The 18,151-nt window shown below is 37.2% G+C and overlaps 1 protein-coding gene across 1 annotated transcript; it reads right to left on the bottom strand.

Annotated features, from left to right (window-relative positions):
• Positions 1 to 2,687: 2,687 nt before the first annotated feature.
• dhh (desert hedgehog signaling molecule) lies at positions 2,688 to 10,665 on the bottom strand. The gene is made up of 3 exons (XM_038282661.1): positions 9,806 to 10,665; positions 6,098 to 6,359; positions 2,688 to 5,121 (listed from the first exon to the last, which is right to left on the bottom strand). The coding sequence occupies exons 1-3, from the start codon at positions 10,112 to 10,114 to the stop codon at positions 4,349 to 4,351; spliced, it is 1,344 nt and encodes a 447-aa protein (XP_038138589.1). The 5' UTR covers positions 10,115 to 10,665; the 3' UTR covers positions 2,688 to 4,348.
• Between the last annotated feature and the right edge of the window lie 7,486 nt (positions 10,666 to 18,151).

Genomic DNA, 18,151 nt, shown 5'->3' on the forward strand with positions numbered 1-18,151 from the left:
TTGGGAGCCAAAATGTGTGTTAACATGCCCTCTACAGTGATGAGGACACGCTATAAAACAAGCAATTGAAAGGTTTGACTCGTTTTAAATAGACTAACAAAATTAGCTAAAAACAAGAACGAATTTCATAAAAGGATTTCTCTTTTTGTCTTAACAGAGACTTAAATTGTCTCAAGCGAATCAAGGTGGAAATTTTCAGATCCTGTTGCAGAGTAACCTACGGTATGTTGATGGGGCTGAGTAGGAGAACGTCTTTTCTCCAAGTTCTGACTGCACTGAGAGAATAGTGAGGGAGATGAGAACAAGTAGGGCGGAAAAAGTCCAAGGACAGTTTAATAGATAAAGATATATCAATGCAGGAGCCTATGAATTGATAATAATGGCCAGCTCACCTGAGAATATAAATGACAGCGGTGAGTGAAAGATTTACATCCTGTTATAAACCTCAGTGCACCATGCTAGATTGCGTCGTACATATGGAGACAGATGTATTGGAATTAAAAGCAGCAGAATAATCTTACAAGGGCATGGAGGCCACTAAAACAAGATGCTTTATAGTACTGAAAGGAAATAAAAATATAAATGTCCTAAGAGAAAGCCTAGTTTTACCTTCAACTGCTTTACTAAATTTTCAATATGAAACTTAACAAAAATACACCTTCCTTACTATAATGACAGGTTTTCTGGTACTTCTCATCTTTAAGTCTGACTCAGATTAATCTAAATCTGTTGGAGTGTACAGACCTTTTGTAGAATAGGGGCAGAAAAAAAGGGCACTTATTGCAGTTTGTGATTTTTATTTACTTATTTTTATCATAAATTGCCTTTTCTTGAAGATGAGATCGTACAGTAAATCTCAATGAGATGAGCAATATATGTTGCTTATATGACCTGGAGACTGGTCGGGTCCACGGGACCTGCTGCATAAAGGTGCTTAATCATCCTATGTAACTTTTTATTTTTATTTTACAAAGCCTTGGTCAAATGGAGGCAAAAAGGTAAAATATTTTTTTAAAACTAAAGTTGCAAAATAATTGCACATGTAAAACCTCTAAAAAAATAGAGCATTCATAGAGTAATAGAGCTAAAAAAAAAAAAAAAAAAAAAAAAAAAAGTACAAACTATTAAGCTGCCCTTAATACAGATTTGGTTATTGTCAGTAGATCTGCAACAGCTGCTATAACTGGTTCTGTTTGCTAATGTTTGTCTTTGGTGAACATGAGGTGAGCATGTTTTCATTTTAAAAATAAGGTGTTACTGGTTCCAGTGACAGGATTACTGGACTCCCCATTCAGCTTTAAGACAATTAAGTCAGATTTTGAAGGGGGCTGAGAGTGGTTAGAGTCTTGCAACTGATTGGCCCACAGATCTAAACAGAGGGTGGTATTAGAATGACAAGCCGCTCCTATTGGCTGGGGAGTGAAGCCAATGCTTTCTCATCTGGCTCCTGTTCTTCAGGGATAATCCTCTCAAATACCTTCACAGATGTTTACAACACAATATAGACTGGAAGAGCAGAATTTAATTTTGGCTCCTGTTGGACTTTATCATTGTATCTATTTTTTAATATTAACATTTTAAAGATCACAAATTATATATAAAAAAGAAAATCTAAAAATAAGTCATCCAAATGGCTACATTTTTGTTTATCTTTGGTTTATCCTCTTAAAATTGTATTATTTAGGTCATTGGGTTCTGGTTTTAATGCATACATCTGATTTATTGCCAGGGGGTCAAAAAAGGCACAACCTACCTAATGAACTAAATTAAGATCTGTGCACTGAAATAAGAAGAGAATCCCATCTTTTAAAGGCTGGAGAACAACACTGACTCATACGCAGCAGAGGGAAAGGATTTGTTACACCCTGAATGACAGACTAAAGGATTTTAAAGGCATTCTGAAAATTGGTGATCTCATTTATGGGAGAGAAGGACAGAACATACAATACCCTGGGATCAGTTATTAATCATAGCACCTACAAAGATAGGATAGTTAGTGGGGAGAGGGGAGAATGGTGGCATGCCTCTGTCAAATGTCCTTGCCTCATTTTTATTTTTTTTAATCAATGTTTATAGAATTTTAAAGCCAGTAATACTACTACAGAGTTATATTTATCATGTTACTTTAATGTCTTATGACAACAATATTAGAAGCAAAATTAAACAGTTGATTGTAGACTAATGAAACACTGAATGAATGCATTTCAGGTGAAGGTTTAAAATCCTTCCACAAGGGGGTGTATAACTCCATAATTTTAACACGGGTCCATTATAAATTTATTATGTTCACATTCTGTAGGGTTTAAGATTTTTTTTTTTTATCTGTTTATGTGAGACATTTTATATAAAAAACAACAAACAAATGTGTTATATATATATATATACACACACACACACACACATATATATATATATATATATATGTGTGTATATATGTATATATATATATACACACAAGCTGACTGATGGGGTAAACCAATTACAGTATTCAACACAGAATTGAACTTTTGTTCCTTGTGTGTGAGGGTAACAATTAGCAAAACTAGATACAGATTAGTTTAGTCCATAGTGCACTTTAACAAAGGAACTATCTTTATATATATATATATATATATATATATATATATATATATATATATATATATATATATATATGAAAATTATGACAGCAAAAGAAGTATGTCGATATATTTTATTTCCATCATTTGATAATGTTTTCCTCTATTCATGGGAAAATATAAAATATATAATTCATCATTCAAATAAACAGAATCAATTATGACTGAAATGTAATTTTTCCATAGTTCAAGGTGGACTTCACAGTGGAGCAGTTGTCTTGTAGAAAGGTGGTCTTTAGTTGAATCCCTTCTGCATGCAGTGTGCAGGTTCTCTCCTCCTGGACTCCAGATTTATGACCACTTGGTTAATTAGTTTCTCAGTGGAAGACCTGTGCAGGTTGTGAACCAGCCTTTTCCTTAACGACTACTATAGATAGGAAACTGCAAATGCAAGTTGGTGAGTACAGTGAACGGATGAATAATTCATTTTTTAAAGTGCACTATCAATAAATTAAGCTGTAGCTCTGGTTTTACTAATCATTACCCTCAACCACAAAGACCAAAAGTGCTACTTGTTAATGTATTATTTGAAAGTTTAATTCTGCAGTGAATGCTGCAATTAGTTTACCTGATCTATCATCCTTACTCAAAGTACTTATAAACACACACACGTTTGGTTTTTTTGTATATAAAATGTTGAGCATTTACTTCCTGGTTAAGATGCAGCATTGTTTTTCTATAGACATCAAAAAACAAAACCACATTCATAGTTACAGTATAGCCATGCTCAATTAAAATATTGATAAAACATGAAAAATAAATAAGTAAAAACAGGCTGAAAACTACGGATTACCATTCTTCTATCTTGTAGTTGTGCAGCTCTCTGTGCCGGTCCATCAAATTCAACCAATCACAAGGCCTAGAAGCTGGAAATTCAACCCCTATGCTTAAAAAAATATAGAGATTTGCCACATTAAAGTACATTAAAATTGTTTCGTTTTAGTCAACTTTTTGTTACATTTGGAAACATACTGTGACATGAATTTTGCAATGTTTGTCCGCCAAACAAAATTAGTACATAGATTCAAAAAAACAGAAGTTAAACTGAACATCATAAAACAGATGCATATTTAGACGCAGACTGTTCCAGTTCATACACACTAAACCCGTTTCTAAATTATTTTGGGGAACCTCAGGGCAATAAACCCACAGAGTGACACAGCTGGGGGAATATTAAGTGTATCTGGGCTTTTCATTAACTTCTTAAACTTCCGGAAACTTAACAGGCTCTGCACTTAACAAGTAAAAGAGGAATCAGGTAAAGCAGTTAATCAAAACCCAAATGTTGCTTTCCAGAATTAAATTTTTATTTGTTTGTTGATATGATACCAAGTCAGTGCTTACAATAAAAGTTGTGAAATTATTACAACAATAAATTGAAAACTCTATATATTATGATTCATAAAGTATAAAAATAAAGATTCTGTTTTATATTCATTCCCATCCCATTAGATTTTTTTACACTTTTTGTAGAAAAAGGAAAAAAAAAAAACAGCTGCACAAATACTGGTTGATATACAGTAATATATGGCATTGATCCTTTGTAATCAATAATTGTATTATTCAACATATTTAACAGAGCGCTTATGTTAGGCATTGACAGTACATTAGGATACAAACAGTAGTGGAAAAAGCCAATTAGCTTTACCAGTGGCTTACTTTTTTTTCTTATTTGAAATAATGGCAGGTTTAATTGAGGTATGACCTGTGGTCTATGTAAGTTTTAACCTTTAATGGTGGAAGACGTTGGAGTCTAAAAAGATGCATGCAAATTTGTAGAGTAATCTAGCATACCAGTGTACATCTGATATCTCCAAGAAGCACTGCTCCTGATCTTTCACAGCGAGAGGTTCACTGCCATTGTCATGTTTGTTTATACTTGCTTTGTCCGATGCAGTCAAAGCGCCAAACTGTTTTTCAGTCTTAGTGCAAGCTGATTGCTCTTCTTTTGCAGTTTTCCTCCAAAATAACTGGTCCAGTGAGTGGAGAAGTCGCAAAGGTCCAAATGCCCAGTGTGCAAGGTTGTGGTCCTCCAGCAGTGCGTAGCTGGAAACCAGCACCCCATCAACAAAAAAAGTTCCAGCTTCAGTCAAGGGTGCAAACACACCCACGCTTTCAGTGAGAGAAATGGACACGATCCGAGATTTTTCAGTTTGGCCTCCTGCCGTGCTGATGAGGACACAGTCCCCAACTTTGGCCCTGCTGGCAAACTGAGCCTGATGCTCCCTGTGTCCGCAGTCAGGGTCTAAAAACATTAAATGATGTGTAGTCAGGACCAGTCGGTGTCCACCAGCTGTCTCCAGAGACAGAAAGAGAGACTGTTTTTCCTGATCCCGGTGCAGAAACAGAAGTACTTGGCTATAAATGACTTGGCCCGTCCCAGACAGAGCCAGGACCCTGTCGCCAGGGGCCAATGATGACAGAGTCTTCTGCTTCCCTCCAGCAACGGTCACCCGGGCCCAGCCTGGGAAACAGCCACCCCTTTCCACTGCTTCAGATTTATCTGCAGAGATGATCGAAGAGAAAGCATTCCATATCATTTCAAGAAACTGAAAAAGCTAAAAAGATGACATTTAAACCTCACATACCTTAATACATGAGAATAAGTAGATGTTAGTTTTAGCATTTTATGTAGATTCTTTTATAAAATTATATACATTTCATCATTCAACAAATGAAAAACCCACAGAAATCCAAATGTTAATAGCAGAAATGTTACACTTGACCTAGGCAATTATAGGGAAGACTGCTGACTTGGACAGTAGTCCAACACAGTCATTGACATCTTCTGCAGGGAGGGGAGGTACAAAAGATCAAGATGCTGCCTTTTCATTGCATGATGTATCCAAGCATATCAATGGAAAATTAAGTCGAAGGAGTGAAAAAATGTTTAAAATAGATACAAATGGAATCCTGATCAGTTTAAGAAGTTAGATTTACAAGGCGATTACAGCCACTGGAGTCACAGCTTCAAGCTTTTCTGCTTACAGACATATCCTGTTCTCTGTGATAGATTGTTCTTAAACCAAATGTGGCTTCATAAAGATTTCCCAGTATGACTTGGTTTTTTCCTCTTAATATTCATTATCTGCTAATGGACCCTGGTGTTTTTACATTTTATTGGCCAGAAAACCAGGCCAAGCGACATCCCATAGACCAACAGTTCAAACAAGCTGAAAGCCACTACTGGGCATCGTGGGATACCCATCAAGCTGAACATATTCAGTAATTCATGCAAAGTTGATGTACAGTACATGGATATACTTTTCAAGAGGCTTATATCTCTGTGCCAAATTTCCCCTTTTCAAATTGTTATAGTCAGATATTTTAACTTCCTAAGCAATAACTGTTGGTTCTTTATTAACTTAATGTAATAATAATCAAATTTACGGAAATAGACATTAACAGAAAATGTGATAAAAAAAAAAATTAATATTTTACTCTACTGAAACATAGTTGTGGTTGCAAATAATCCTCACCTGCTTTTACTGAACAGTGGATGTGATATCTGGACTCATAATGGACCCAGTCAAAGCCGGCCTCTACAGCCAGCTGAGCCAGGATGCCGTACTTCTTTGTTTCTCTGTCATCCGTAGTTATATCCACGGCCCGGCCTTCGTAGTGCAGAGAGCCTGGAGGGTGGTGGCCGTCTTCATCCCAGGCTTCTGTCACTCGCAGGTGCACCCCTGGCCACTGGTTCATCACAGCAATGGCAAGCCTGTTCAAACAGTCCTTACATCGCTGCAAGAGAACAAAACAGAGTGGAGTTTTAGGATTGGAAGAAATCAGTTTACAGGCAAGTGCAGATCCTCAAGCCTGGTTTTTAGCTCCAAGGGTGCTTCATGTTTTAAACATCTCATTTGAACATTTTGATTAAAAAACTGGCATGCAAAAGAGATTATCATTTTATATGGCATACTGGAGCAGCAACATAACTAAAACAAAGGTTAGTAGGTAGGACCACTGGGGTAGGAGGACAATATGAGCTTTTCACAATTAAACATCACCATTAATACCCTTTTCTTGACTATGATATCTCACTAAAAAGAATATAAAAATATAAGAATATAAAAAGAGACAAAAGAAGAGTGGAGCATCACTGTCAACACCATGAAATTTCTACCAAAGACACAGAACATCATTTGGGTTCTAGTTTTTTTTTAAATCACAATTTCATTAAGAAAATTTGCTAAAGCTGCTGTAATCAGTCCTATACAAAATTATTTTTTTTAAATTATTATTAAATATGCTATTTGTTCAATAAGACATGATTAAATCAGATCTTTTCACTTTCCATTCTGTGAATGATAGCTGAATTAGAGAAGCATCTGTCAGGATTTTCCTTATTGAGGCCAATTTCTTTTAGGTCTGATTCAAAAAGGCAAATAATGAATACATTTTTTTAAAAGTCAAGGTTTTTCCAGCTCATATGCATATTTTTGACTTGCTTAATTTCACTAATAGTGATTAAAAGTACAAGCAGTTGGTTGACTTTCTTTAATTTTTTAATTAAAAGAAACAGGTGGGAGCTATTAGCCTGTAGGCAGTTTCAAAGGAAAGAAGAAAATTGTCAATTCCAATCAATGCAAAATCTTTAAATCTAAATTAGTAATTTTTTCTTCAAATAAGTGCATTTGTTTATTCATTGGGGAGATAAGTTAGACACTTTGCAAAAAAAAAAAACAACAAAACAAGACAATTTACATTTAAAATAAGAAAAAATAAATTGTTTTATTTCAACTGCATATTATCTAATTATCTTATTTTAAGTGTAAAAAATACTCATCCCATTGGCACATCATCCTATTTACCTACTCAAATTAGGGGTAAATACACTTAATTTAAGAAATACTGACTTATTTCTAGATCGTTTTTACAGTTGGCTGCTTAATATTTACCTTTATGTGAGACACTGAATCTAATTACCATCCAAATAGTCCTTTACAGGTTTCGTTTCTTTACCTATGAAAGTTTTCTTTGAAAGAAACACTTCTCCATTCCCTCCTCAGACATGCTCGGTACGGTGCCTAAGCTGAACTCGTTCCAACATCATATGTGAACAGCAAAGGCAGTGCTAATTACTGTAGCCACATATCCCAGTCAACACCTAAGTATAGAGACCGATAAAACACAGATCCTCCCTCACACTGCTAAAGGCCATCTGAGCTTTGTGCAAACAAACTGTCTGCAACCTACTGTAGCCAGTTTAGCAAATTCTTTGGCCTTTTCATCAGGGTTACAGAATAATCAAGGCCATTCTCTGCCTTTCCAGATTGTTCCAGGCTCTAGTAAGACACTTTCACCCCCCAAGACATTTGATCAAATGTGTGCACAGTGACTCTTAACACCCCCATGGCTATAATGTTGCAGACTGTGTCAGCATTGTCGCAAAATAGAGTTGGGGGAACCAAAAAGATGATGAGAGCAGCAGCTTCTGAGATGCAGTCGTTATTTCTTCAGAGCATGATCAGTTGAGTCATTTTATTGCCTCTACAAGGTTTTATGTTTTTTTTTTTTTTCCAAGAATAAATTTATGCAAGAAAATAAGAGAAAAGGCAATAAAATACGGATGACAGCAAGATCAAGAGCTCGGTGAGAAAAAAGCAATGCAGAGGAGGGTAGAGGTTGAGGCGAACAAGGAGGCCAGAGGGGAAGAATGTATGGGCTTGGACTTGGGAATGTGACAGAAAGAGTGAGAAAGAGTGAGGGGCAGAAAACAAACTGGGTACATTTCTCTGGCAATGCCATTGAAGAGAGGCGTTTCATTGTCACAACTACAATAGTCGCTTTTCCAACGGTGCAATTACTTCAACAGGCGGGAATTTTAGTATAGGCGACCTTTTCGGAGTTCTCGAAGTGACGCACAAAGAGCGTCTTTCACGTGTACAGGGGGTCACATGCACACATACACACGTTCTGATTGGGAACACAGAGGGTATGCATATACAATTAAAGATTTCCATCACATAAAATCACTCCAGAAGTGGGAAGGAATACAGATCTGCATCCTAAACATTCCCTGCGGTGCAAACACAAATGAATAATTCTTCTGGTAAGGAAACAAAGTCTGCAACTCAAATCGTTTTGTTTTGTTTCACAAAGTCTTTGGTTAAAGATTAAAAAGGAACAGTTTCTCTGAGGAGCATGTGTGCAGAATTACATCCTGATCTTCTCATCTATAAAAGCTGCAGCAGGTGGAACAAAGGTTTCAGAAAACAATGACTAAGGTGCCTTGATTTGATATTAAGGTAACATATTAGCATCGCAAAAACTATATGAGCCATTAATGCCAGTCAGCATCTGTCTGCAAAAATTAGATGGACAGTAATACAACAAACAAACAAACACATAAGCACAGATTTAATCAACCAACCTGTCTTTAATCACTGAGCAGCTGATCAAATACCTGAAATGTATTATCCGCTCATTCAGAAATTGCATTAAAATGAAAACCTCCTGACCATTTAGGTTTGCAAAAAAGTTTTTTTTTGCATTCATAAAGGGACAAATGCTTTAATGAATAATCTTATATTTCCATTTATTTTCTCCTTTTATTAACCAATTTTTTCAGCTAATTTATGCATTTAACAAGAAAGATTCACAAAATGCATCTCTTTAAAACAAAATACAGCAAGTTTTCTCTTCTATGCATTATATTCAATTAAATAAATAGAGGTAAAACTATCAGAGACAAGGAGAGTTAAATCAGATGCCAGACAATGCCTTTTTGGTGGACCTCTCAAAATGACCTTTAAATCAAAAGCACAGTTTTTCACTAATGGGTTGTATTCTTTCTTTAGAATACAGACTTCTAAAATCATGGGGGCAGAGCATGGTTTAAAGGAGGGACAGGGACTCCATAGGGAAGAAGGAGATTATCTGGGATTTGATTACGGACATTAAGACTTTCTCTGAATGTTTTCTCTCAGTTTCTCTGCCCATTTTCTGTCTGATAATTCTTGATGATGTCCACAGACTTTATCAGCAAAAATCACGATCGGAAGTAAAACCCCTAAGAAAATCAAATATTGGTGTCATCCAGGAAAAACCTGATCAGTGCATCTTTCCCATTTGATTGTAAAGATGAACAAATCTTTATTGTTTGTTCTGACAATTAACCCCTTTAAGATGAGTTTTCCAACTGAAATCAAATGAGAAATGTATAACCACACCATTATAGGCCTTACCTTGGTCATGACCCGGTCTGCGCTGGTGTTCTCCTCATCCTTGAAGATAATGTCTGGGTTGTAGTTGCACACCAGCTGATTGAAGCGCTCCGAGTTGCGTGAGATCTTGCCCTCAGCCCTGCCACTGGCCCCAAGGGTGTTCTCTGAGAAGTTTGGGAAGAACTGCTTGTAACGCATCGGTGTGAGCTTCCTGGGCCTGGAACGCGTGCCGTACCCAGGACCCGGTCCACATCCCTGGACCACGCCTAACCAGGTACAAGCAGCAAGCAGGCCGAGCGGTGCCAGGCTGGCCCACCACGACTGCTTCATTGGGGAGGGTTGGAGCTCAGAGGCTCAGGGTGACAGCCCAGTTCAAGGTGTGTGACAGCAACTGAAGGAGGGTAGGATCTTGGTCCATACTAAATCATGGACTGCTGGTGCTGATGGACTAAAAAGAACAAACCTACAATGCACAAATCTGGGGGTTTTAGATTGTTTTGTATAAAATAGGCATTGATCAAGAGTAAGTTTAAATCTATAAAGTGAATGCTGCAGCTTGTAGGACAAAAAAAAAAGCAGTTCAAAAAAGTGATCTGATTGGTTAAAGTATTGCTAAAGTTAAAGCAGCATGAGGTCTGTGATGATGGATCTCCTGGATTCCTCCGCAGGTGTTTTGGAGGGTTTCTCCTCACTTACCGCTTCCCTCTCCTCTCTAACTCCTCTAAAGGAGACGCACACCTAAAGTCCGACGCTTTTCCTGACTTTCAAACCTTCCTCTGGCGCTGACATCCTCTCTGTGCGTCTTAATTTCTCGCCTCTTTTTTAGATCTGCTTTCTGTTTCGTCCACCGTCTCCGGTCGCGTCCCTGCGCTCCTGGCCACCTTGCGCCAGCTTTTGGGTCTTATTAGCATCCGGACAGATTGCCCTCCCTTCCTCTGCGCGCACAGCACACGCCTCCAATTCAGCCATACAAAGAACATATGATGTTAACACAATGACCATCAATTACCCACTCCGGATGATTAACCCTTTCATCATATATGGATATATTTGTGTTTTGCTACAAAAGAGCTTTTACACTTGAAAAGGTGTAAAGATACAAATTTAAATAGCATTGAAAAGTTTTTAACTTTAACAGATTCATATTTAAAATAAAGAAATAGAATTGCTGCATATAGAGTAATATTTTAAACATTTATTTTTGTTAAACTTCATTAACTAAGCTCAAAAATGAAATTCAGGCTCTCTGAAATTGTGAGAATCACATAAGTGCAATAAAAACTGATCTAAAAAAAAAACAAAAAAAAAAACAAAAACAAAACAGAAGCTGACAGTTATCCATACATTGGATCCTCTAGGACAGTTTTTCCTAACCTTTTTTGGATTGTGTTTCCCTTTGGGCATTTTGTCTCACCATGAGTACCCCTAGGCAGTTGCCTAAGACCCTAAGTTCCTGGGGGCCCCATAAAACTCTTTAACTTTTCCTTATTTGTGCACATTAATTATGTTTTTGATCAGAGGCGTAGCCAGAAATCTTTTATAAGTGTGGCCAGGCAATAACCAATGCACACTGAGGGATGGCCAAAAGCGGATAGGCGCCAGAACCTCAGGGTCAATCTACAACAGGAAAATTAACAAGCATAACATCCCTATTTCTAAATAAAGATAAACTATAATTTTCTACAGCCTTTGCTAACAAATAGATGCATCTACAGTAAAACTCTTTTAGTTTTGAGTTCTGGGTTGTAAATCTTTACCATTGTCATTGCTTACCTACTTGTATCAATAAACATTCTGCATAAAATTTATATTTACAAGCACTAATATCAACATAAATTGATTATTTGATAAGTTTTTATTAAAATTGTTATTTATCTATGATTTCACTGTAGACTCCTGGATGACTTTCAGGGACACATAATTTTCTCTTTTCCCCATATAACAGAACATCTAGTTCTGAAAAGAGCATGAATTCTGTACTTATCATATTGGATGTTAGTATATTGATGTGTTTAATTAACCACAAGAAATGAAAATGTTTTGACCACCCCTGGCCCCCTATCTGGCTATGCCACTGTTTTTGATAAAAATCCTTTTAAAATCCATTCCTGCAGCTATTATTTCATACAAATAAAAAATGGAGAACAGATAAGCTTGTCTACAGTGAAAAGAAGGGCTGAGTTATTTACTTTTGCTGTCGCCTTTTTGAAAAACACAGGACGAGCAATCAGCTAAGTGAGCTTAGAGCTTCCATTCCTTTTCCATTTTTGAGACAGCACGAAAAGTCAGCTGAGTACAAAACATAGAGAGGAAAACAAGAAGAAAAGAGACAAAATGTTAAACAAATAATGTATGTATATTCTATTAAAATATGTGTATGATGGTTCTGTTTTATGTGTTGTCATCTCAATTCAGAGGGCCCCCTGCCTGTCTTTGCCTAGGGCCCCAGATTTCCTAAATCAACCCCTGCCTTTCAGTCAAAAGGATTGATGATTGTCCAAAAATGAAATGTACAATAAATGATTATAAAATAAAAACTATTTTACTTACTATTTTTACTTTACTTAAATCTTTTAATCTGAGCATTTAATTCTTATCAATGTATGCTTTCCATCTCATATAAAAAATAAATTAAAACTGGAGCTCTATCAGACTCCACAACCACCACTGTTCCCAACGACCTCAATAAGATGTTTTATTCATGCTGAGTTTGCAGTTTCTACCTTAGTCAGTTAAATAATATGCTGCTGTCATTTTGCACATCTATGATGTTGTTGCTATTTGTAAATATCCATTACTGTAAAAATGTCCATAGCTGGATATTGGATATTTATTCTTCAGGTGCACAGTTTTTATATTGTTAAAACAGAGTACAGTATTTTATTGTTTATCTTTTAACTCTTCACTTTTGTGTTATTCTCATACATTTTTCTAAGGTCAACATTTGTGTGACCATTTTTTCGATATTTTTTGCTGCTGTAACACCAGAGTTTCCCCATTGTGGGACAATAAAGGAATATTCTATTCTATTCTCCTCTGAGTAAATCCATTATAAATACATTTAAAGCTGATAAATTGGGAACAAAATGCAGAACAAAAATGATAGTCAGACTGACTTAATTAGTTTTATTTTATTTTCATCAAGACAAAACAGCTGATCCTATAGGCTCTTCTTTACTTATATGTGTGTCAGTGCGTTTCTTTGAGTTCACCTTTATCTGTGACACTGTGTCACAGATGTGGGGGACATCAAAGAAAAAAAGCTTGTGTAATTTTTTTTATTTGGTCCAAAGCAGAGAAGATCCCAGCCCTATTTTATTGTACTACCTAAGAAAATATCTTTTTGTACCCCTTACAAAACCCTTGCGGACCACTAGTGGTCCTTCCTTTGTTAAGGCAGCTGTATGTTAGGTGAGTGCTGTATCCAAGCACATTTCCTTGGAAAGTTGGGTGGAAGGACAAAATCTGGTGGAAAAATGGGTACACAAGAAATACACCAGCTTAGCTAAAGGTCACCTTCCTTGTATTAAGCTGCTCCTGAACCAAAGACAACACCTGGCTGAGAGCAAACAGTTTTCTGGTGGTCAAAAGTCCCCTTTATATATAAAACTAAATGAAGCATTTCATTGGAAAATCAAGGTGTCTTATTATTGAGGGAAATATTGAAAAGCACTGAATCTCAGTTGATTGAAGTTTCCAGTAAAGCCAGTAAAGATTTGGGTACATTTGGTTTTTAAAGTAAGCACTGCTGTCCACTAGGAAAGCTCAGGCCACTTGATGCTGCTTTAAAGCCTTATGTGGACATATATTTTATTTTCTATCAGGGCATAATACCTGCCTGTCAAAAAGATGCCAAAACCTGCTTTAATTATCATCATGTCATTTGGTTTGTTTGGCAAGCAAACCGACCTGAAATCTTTAGAGAATCTATGTAGTATTGCAAAAAAGAACACATGACACAAACAACCCTTTAACAATGCAGTTACTCTTTAAAAAGAAGAAAGTGTGTATTCTGTACTCTACATAGACACTGCATTTAGAAATCATTTTTTTATTAAGGTTACACAAACATTTTTAATAAGTTTAAGGTATAATTAGCAAAATAAAGAAAAATAAATGAGTAAAATTATCACTTTGTGAATACAAAAGTTCAACCAAATTGACTCTGTTTATGGAAATTTTAAATCATATTCTAATTAGGTGTGCTGGAATATTCATCCATGTACCAACATATGTTAATCCTTCCAACATATTGCTCTTCATTTAGACAAATTTCTACAAAAACAACCCAAAAACATCCACGGCTGTGGAAGAAGGGAAACTCAGATTCTGTGCATCCTTTCCTACACCGTCCCCATATCTCATACTGTATATCCCAAGTTTCCTCTTTCTAAGAAACATAATTAGGATCTACCTTTATCATCCTCAAACTTAGAATTTATCTCCACTAAAAACAGCCACACAACAACATAATAGAACATACATATCTTCACATTAGGTTTATTCTATAACAGACTGACGTTGAAATATGACTTTATGTGTTTTGAATGCATGCAAGGACAATATAATAAAATGCAGCCAGTGATGCATGATGTCCAGTTTTGCAGTCAGATGATTATTGAGAACATAGAATTAGTTTTCTAGAATGTAAATGACTAATTGTTAATGTGCATCCTTGTATGGTTTCGGCGTTATCTTTGCCCATCCCACCCCCTCAAATAACTTATTATTAGACTGAGTTGAAGGTGGGACGACCTAAGAAGAAGCACAAGTGTCCTGCCTTGATACCCCTGACCATGACTTACAGTGTTGCCTTCCTGTGTTCGGGGAGCTGACCTGACCCCATCCGATTCCCTGTAACCCCTCAGGATCTCGTCGCTGCAACGCCCCATGGCCAGATCGCTAACTTATTATTTTTATCCACCTAAAGACAATAGGTTGGAGCCTCATAAAATATCTCCGATAATGGCAGACGAGAGAGAGAGAGCAAACATTGTGTCCCAAGGGTGAGACATCTGCAATCACCCAAGGAAGCTGAAATTAATGGCAGATTAAAGGTCAGAATTTCTCACAGCACTATCTCTAGTTTTCCTGACACACACAAGGCCCTGATTTTTAAGTAAAGCTCTTTAGCGCATTAACTTTCAGTATTATCCATACTCCTTGAACGTTTGTCACTTTTTGTCACATTAGAGCCAAATTCATTGTGTTGTGTTTTATGAGTAAAAACCCTTCATAGATTTCAATAACATTTTGATCAAAAGCCCAGACATCTCTCCATTTAAGGACCAATCTGTTTTTACATCTGTCCATCTTATTATCTAAACAGTTTTGATTTATTTGCTGAAGACAAACTATAAGTACAACATATTAGAAAATGGTCAAATGACCTAAGAAATCTATTTGCTGGCTGTCAATAGATGATCAATAGACCTGAGCTTCAAATCTCTGCAGCTCCTCTGGAGTGATAACGGGACTTTTTTAAAGAAAAAAAATAAATGGCAAGTCTACATTTGGGCACTTTTTGGTGTTGTTTTTTTTTACTAACATCAGCATTCATACTGAGATTAAACAAGATAATGTGTTACTAAAAATGCTTTTTTTCTGGATTTTATTCGAAGGGTCTAATAGTAAAGGAGAATTGGGTGCAAATGCATTTTCATTGCATTTCAGGTTGATCAGAGGGATAAAACCCAGATGGAGTAGATATACTTTAATTTAAACACAACTTGAGAAATGGTTTAAACTTTCGTAAGGCTTTGTATCTCCTAACAATTTATTATGACTTAAAATGAAGGACAGATATTTAAACAAAGCCTTAAAATAACATATTGATAGGATTTCTTTTTTTTTTTTATTTCTACTTATGCGGTCATTGAGTTCCAGAGGGATCAGGGTAAGGCATCCTCATTGGGAGAAGTTTCCAGAAGATCCCAGGATGTTTTAGGGAGGGGTGCCAAATGGCAAAGCTGCATCTTCCTGTCCATCCAGTAAACATGTAGGAAGGCTCAAGTCTGGCCTGAGTGTCACAGATGAGAGATATCAGCCTGTGTAACAAATGAAGAGAATGACTCAATCAATAAAAGCAACAAACACTTTCATATCTTCAATTGGCCACGGCAACGTTTCTCTTCAAAGCCATAAGATGGGGGAGGGCATGAAAGGGAAAGGAAGGAAGAAAACATCTGTGGGCTGGAGATGGAAATAAAGTCATTATTATTATGAGTTTTTATTTTGGTGCCCCCACCCCCCCGTCCTCCTGCCTCTCTTTGGCTCTAAGCTTTTCACTCCCAGATTTCAGGATGGGAGTGCATGGCTGGGTGAATAGATTTGTTTCCTGTTAAGCCGCTGCTCAGAAAACGAGATCTTTCCTGCTTGGGTTAGCTTTCCTTGCTTTGTTCTTTCCAAAATGCGTTCACCTGAACTGCTCGCTTTGGGTTTTTTAGTGGCTTGCAGGAAATCAAACCAGTTAACGACAGCTTCCATTAGACATTTCCGTCTCAAGTTTCCTTTCATTACGTATTTAACAAAAAAATAGAACTTATATTTGAAAAATTTGCTGCCTTTGACATTTCAAGTGTTTGGCTTTCTCTCGGAGCTGAATAGACACTCTGCAGGAGCAGCTTCCTCTGATGGAGGCCGTTTTAAAGGTTGTAGAGGAAGAAAGTCAAGGGGGCTACCATATTCTATATGCACCCCACCCCCCGACTCTCTCCCTCTTTCACACACAGTTGTGTTTTATTATACTTGTGGGACCTCACATTGACTTCAATTCCATGCTTTTACTTTAACCTGAAGATGAAAATTCAGCTGTATGGAAAAATCTGGCATATTTACACGATAAACCTTGTTTTCAGCATGTCAACTAATATACATTGTCCCATTTCAGATAAAGGAATGGAATTTAATTCCTTTCTATGGGCTAACCCAGACCCTTACCCTAAGCTTAACCATTACCAACATATCACTTACCCTAAAAAAAACTTGATTCACACCGTTCCCTCAAATCCAACCCCCAACCCTCCTCTGGACCAGATGGTTTGCCCCACAAATACCTGCAGTTCCCACAAGGTAGCATATTTCTGTGAAATTATCCACACAAGGTAACATATACTTGACCACACACAAATCCCTGCTCTCAGCTCATGGACACACCACCCTCTCCACTGTCTCTCCATGTTATCAGTGCAGGAATAGGCAGGGTGGCGCTTTCTGATGTGGCAGCACATGCTGCACGAATCATTGCCTCTGTTCCGTGGTTTAGGTGATGTAAAAAGTGCAAATGGTGTCTGCCTGGCTGAATTTCTGTTAAGTGTTTTTTTGTTGCTTTTAAGTGTAAAGTAGCACCTGTGAGCTGGAGCTAAGATGATGCTGGTGCTCCACTGTCACAGAGAATGAAGTATAAGGGTTGGAACTTCCTGGCTGTGAACACGCAGGTCAAGGTTTGGATAAGACATACAATTATCTGAACTGTTCCCATAAATCAGTTGATGTTGCTCAAAAAACAAACTATTTGCTCTGCAAAGGTGATATGCAGTCAATTGTGATATTGCCTGTAGTGTCACAGCAGATTTTTTTCCAAAAAAACAAAGGCGCTGCTGCACAGTCTGATTGTGTGAAGCGAGTGTGCCGTGAGCGTGCACACAGGATGGCAGCCGGCTGTGGCAAATGGACAGTGAGGCCCATTATCTGTTGATTAGCAAGCAAGTCTCGCCTTTTCCTGACCAAATTTTGCGTTAGCAAGTGCAGAAAGGAGGGAATAACAGCCCCTAATGCACTCTGGCACAAACTTCAAAAGGGCGACTGTCAGGAAAGCTAATCTGTGCTGCTTTTCCCCCTTCATTCCCATGTTTTGACAATAAAGATAGCCTATCTCATCCCATTACAAGCTGCCAGTTTCCCGCCTTGTTCCCGATATGCCTGACATCTCGTCCTGTGGAGTGTGTTACCCAGCTGAGACACTTCATCTGAACTGTCTGTAACCTTTGCATTGAATGGAGCAGTGCCCTAGTGGGCTACGTACCTCCAAGGTAAAGTATTAGGTTCCCCATGCTGGGCCCACCAGAATCCAGGATTTCAATCATCTCTGTCTGTAAGAGTTAGTCCCGTTCAGTAGATATTTATTCACCTTTTTTTATTTTTATTAAAGAGATCAAAACACATCCGCTTACTTTTAATGTCATGTTTTGTTTTTCCAAGAGAAAGAGACTAGCTAAGAGCCCATTTTACATGCAGCAGTTGAACTAATTTCCTTTTAAAGGACTGTAGATTATGCTAATAGTTTAATTTTAGCTCTAAGTATCAGAGTAAACAACTCTATTATGATTCCAGTTTCTTAGGACTTTAAAGGACTGGTACCATATTTAA

Source organism: Cyprinodon tularosa, unplaced genomic scaffold (genome assembly GCF_016077235.1).
Source record: "Cyprinodon tularosa strain WSP-4 unplaced genomic scaffold, ASM1607723v1 ctg187, whole genome shotgun sequence".
Classification (NCBI taxonomy): Eukaryota; Metazoa; Chordata; class Actinopteri; order Cyprinodontiformes; family Cyprinodontidae; genus Cyprinodon; species Cyprinodon tularosa.

What these genes read in the sequence shown, in the direction of transcription:
- dhh (XM_038282661.1), bottom strand. Translation starts at nt 10,114, where the DNA reads ATGAAGCAGTCGTGGTGGGCCAGCCTGGCACCGCTCGGCCTGCTTGCT. An exon ending in CAGACCGGGTCATGACCAAG is followed by an intron (nt 6,360 to 9,805) that starts GTAAGGCCTATA and finishes GTTCTCTTGCAG; the next exon opens with CGATGTAAGGACTGTTTGAA. An exon ending in CCACTGTTCAGTAAAAGCAG is followed by an intron (nt 5,122 to 6,097) that starts GTGAGGATTATT and finishes TCATCTCTGCAG; the next exon opens with ATAAATCTGAAGCAGTGGAA.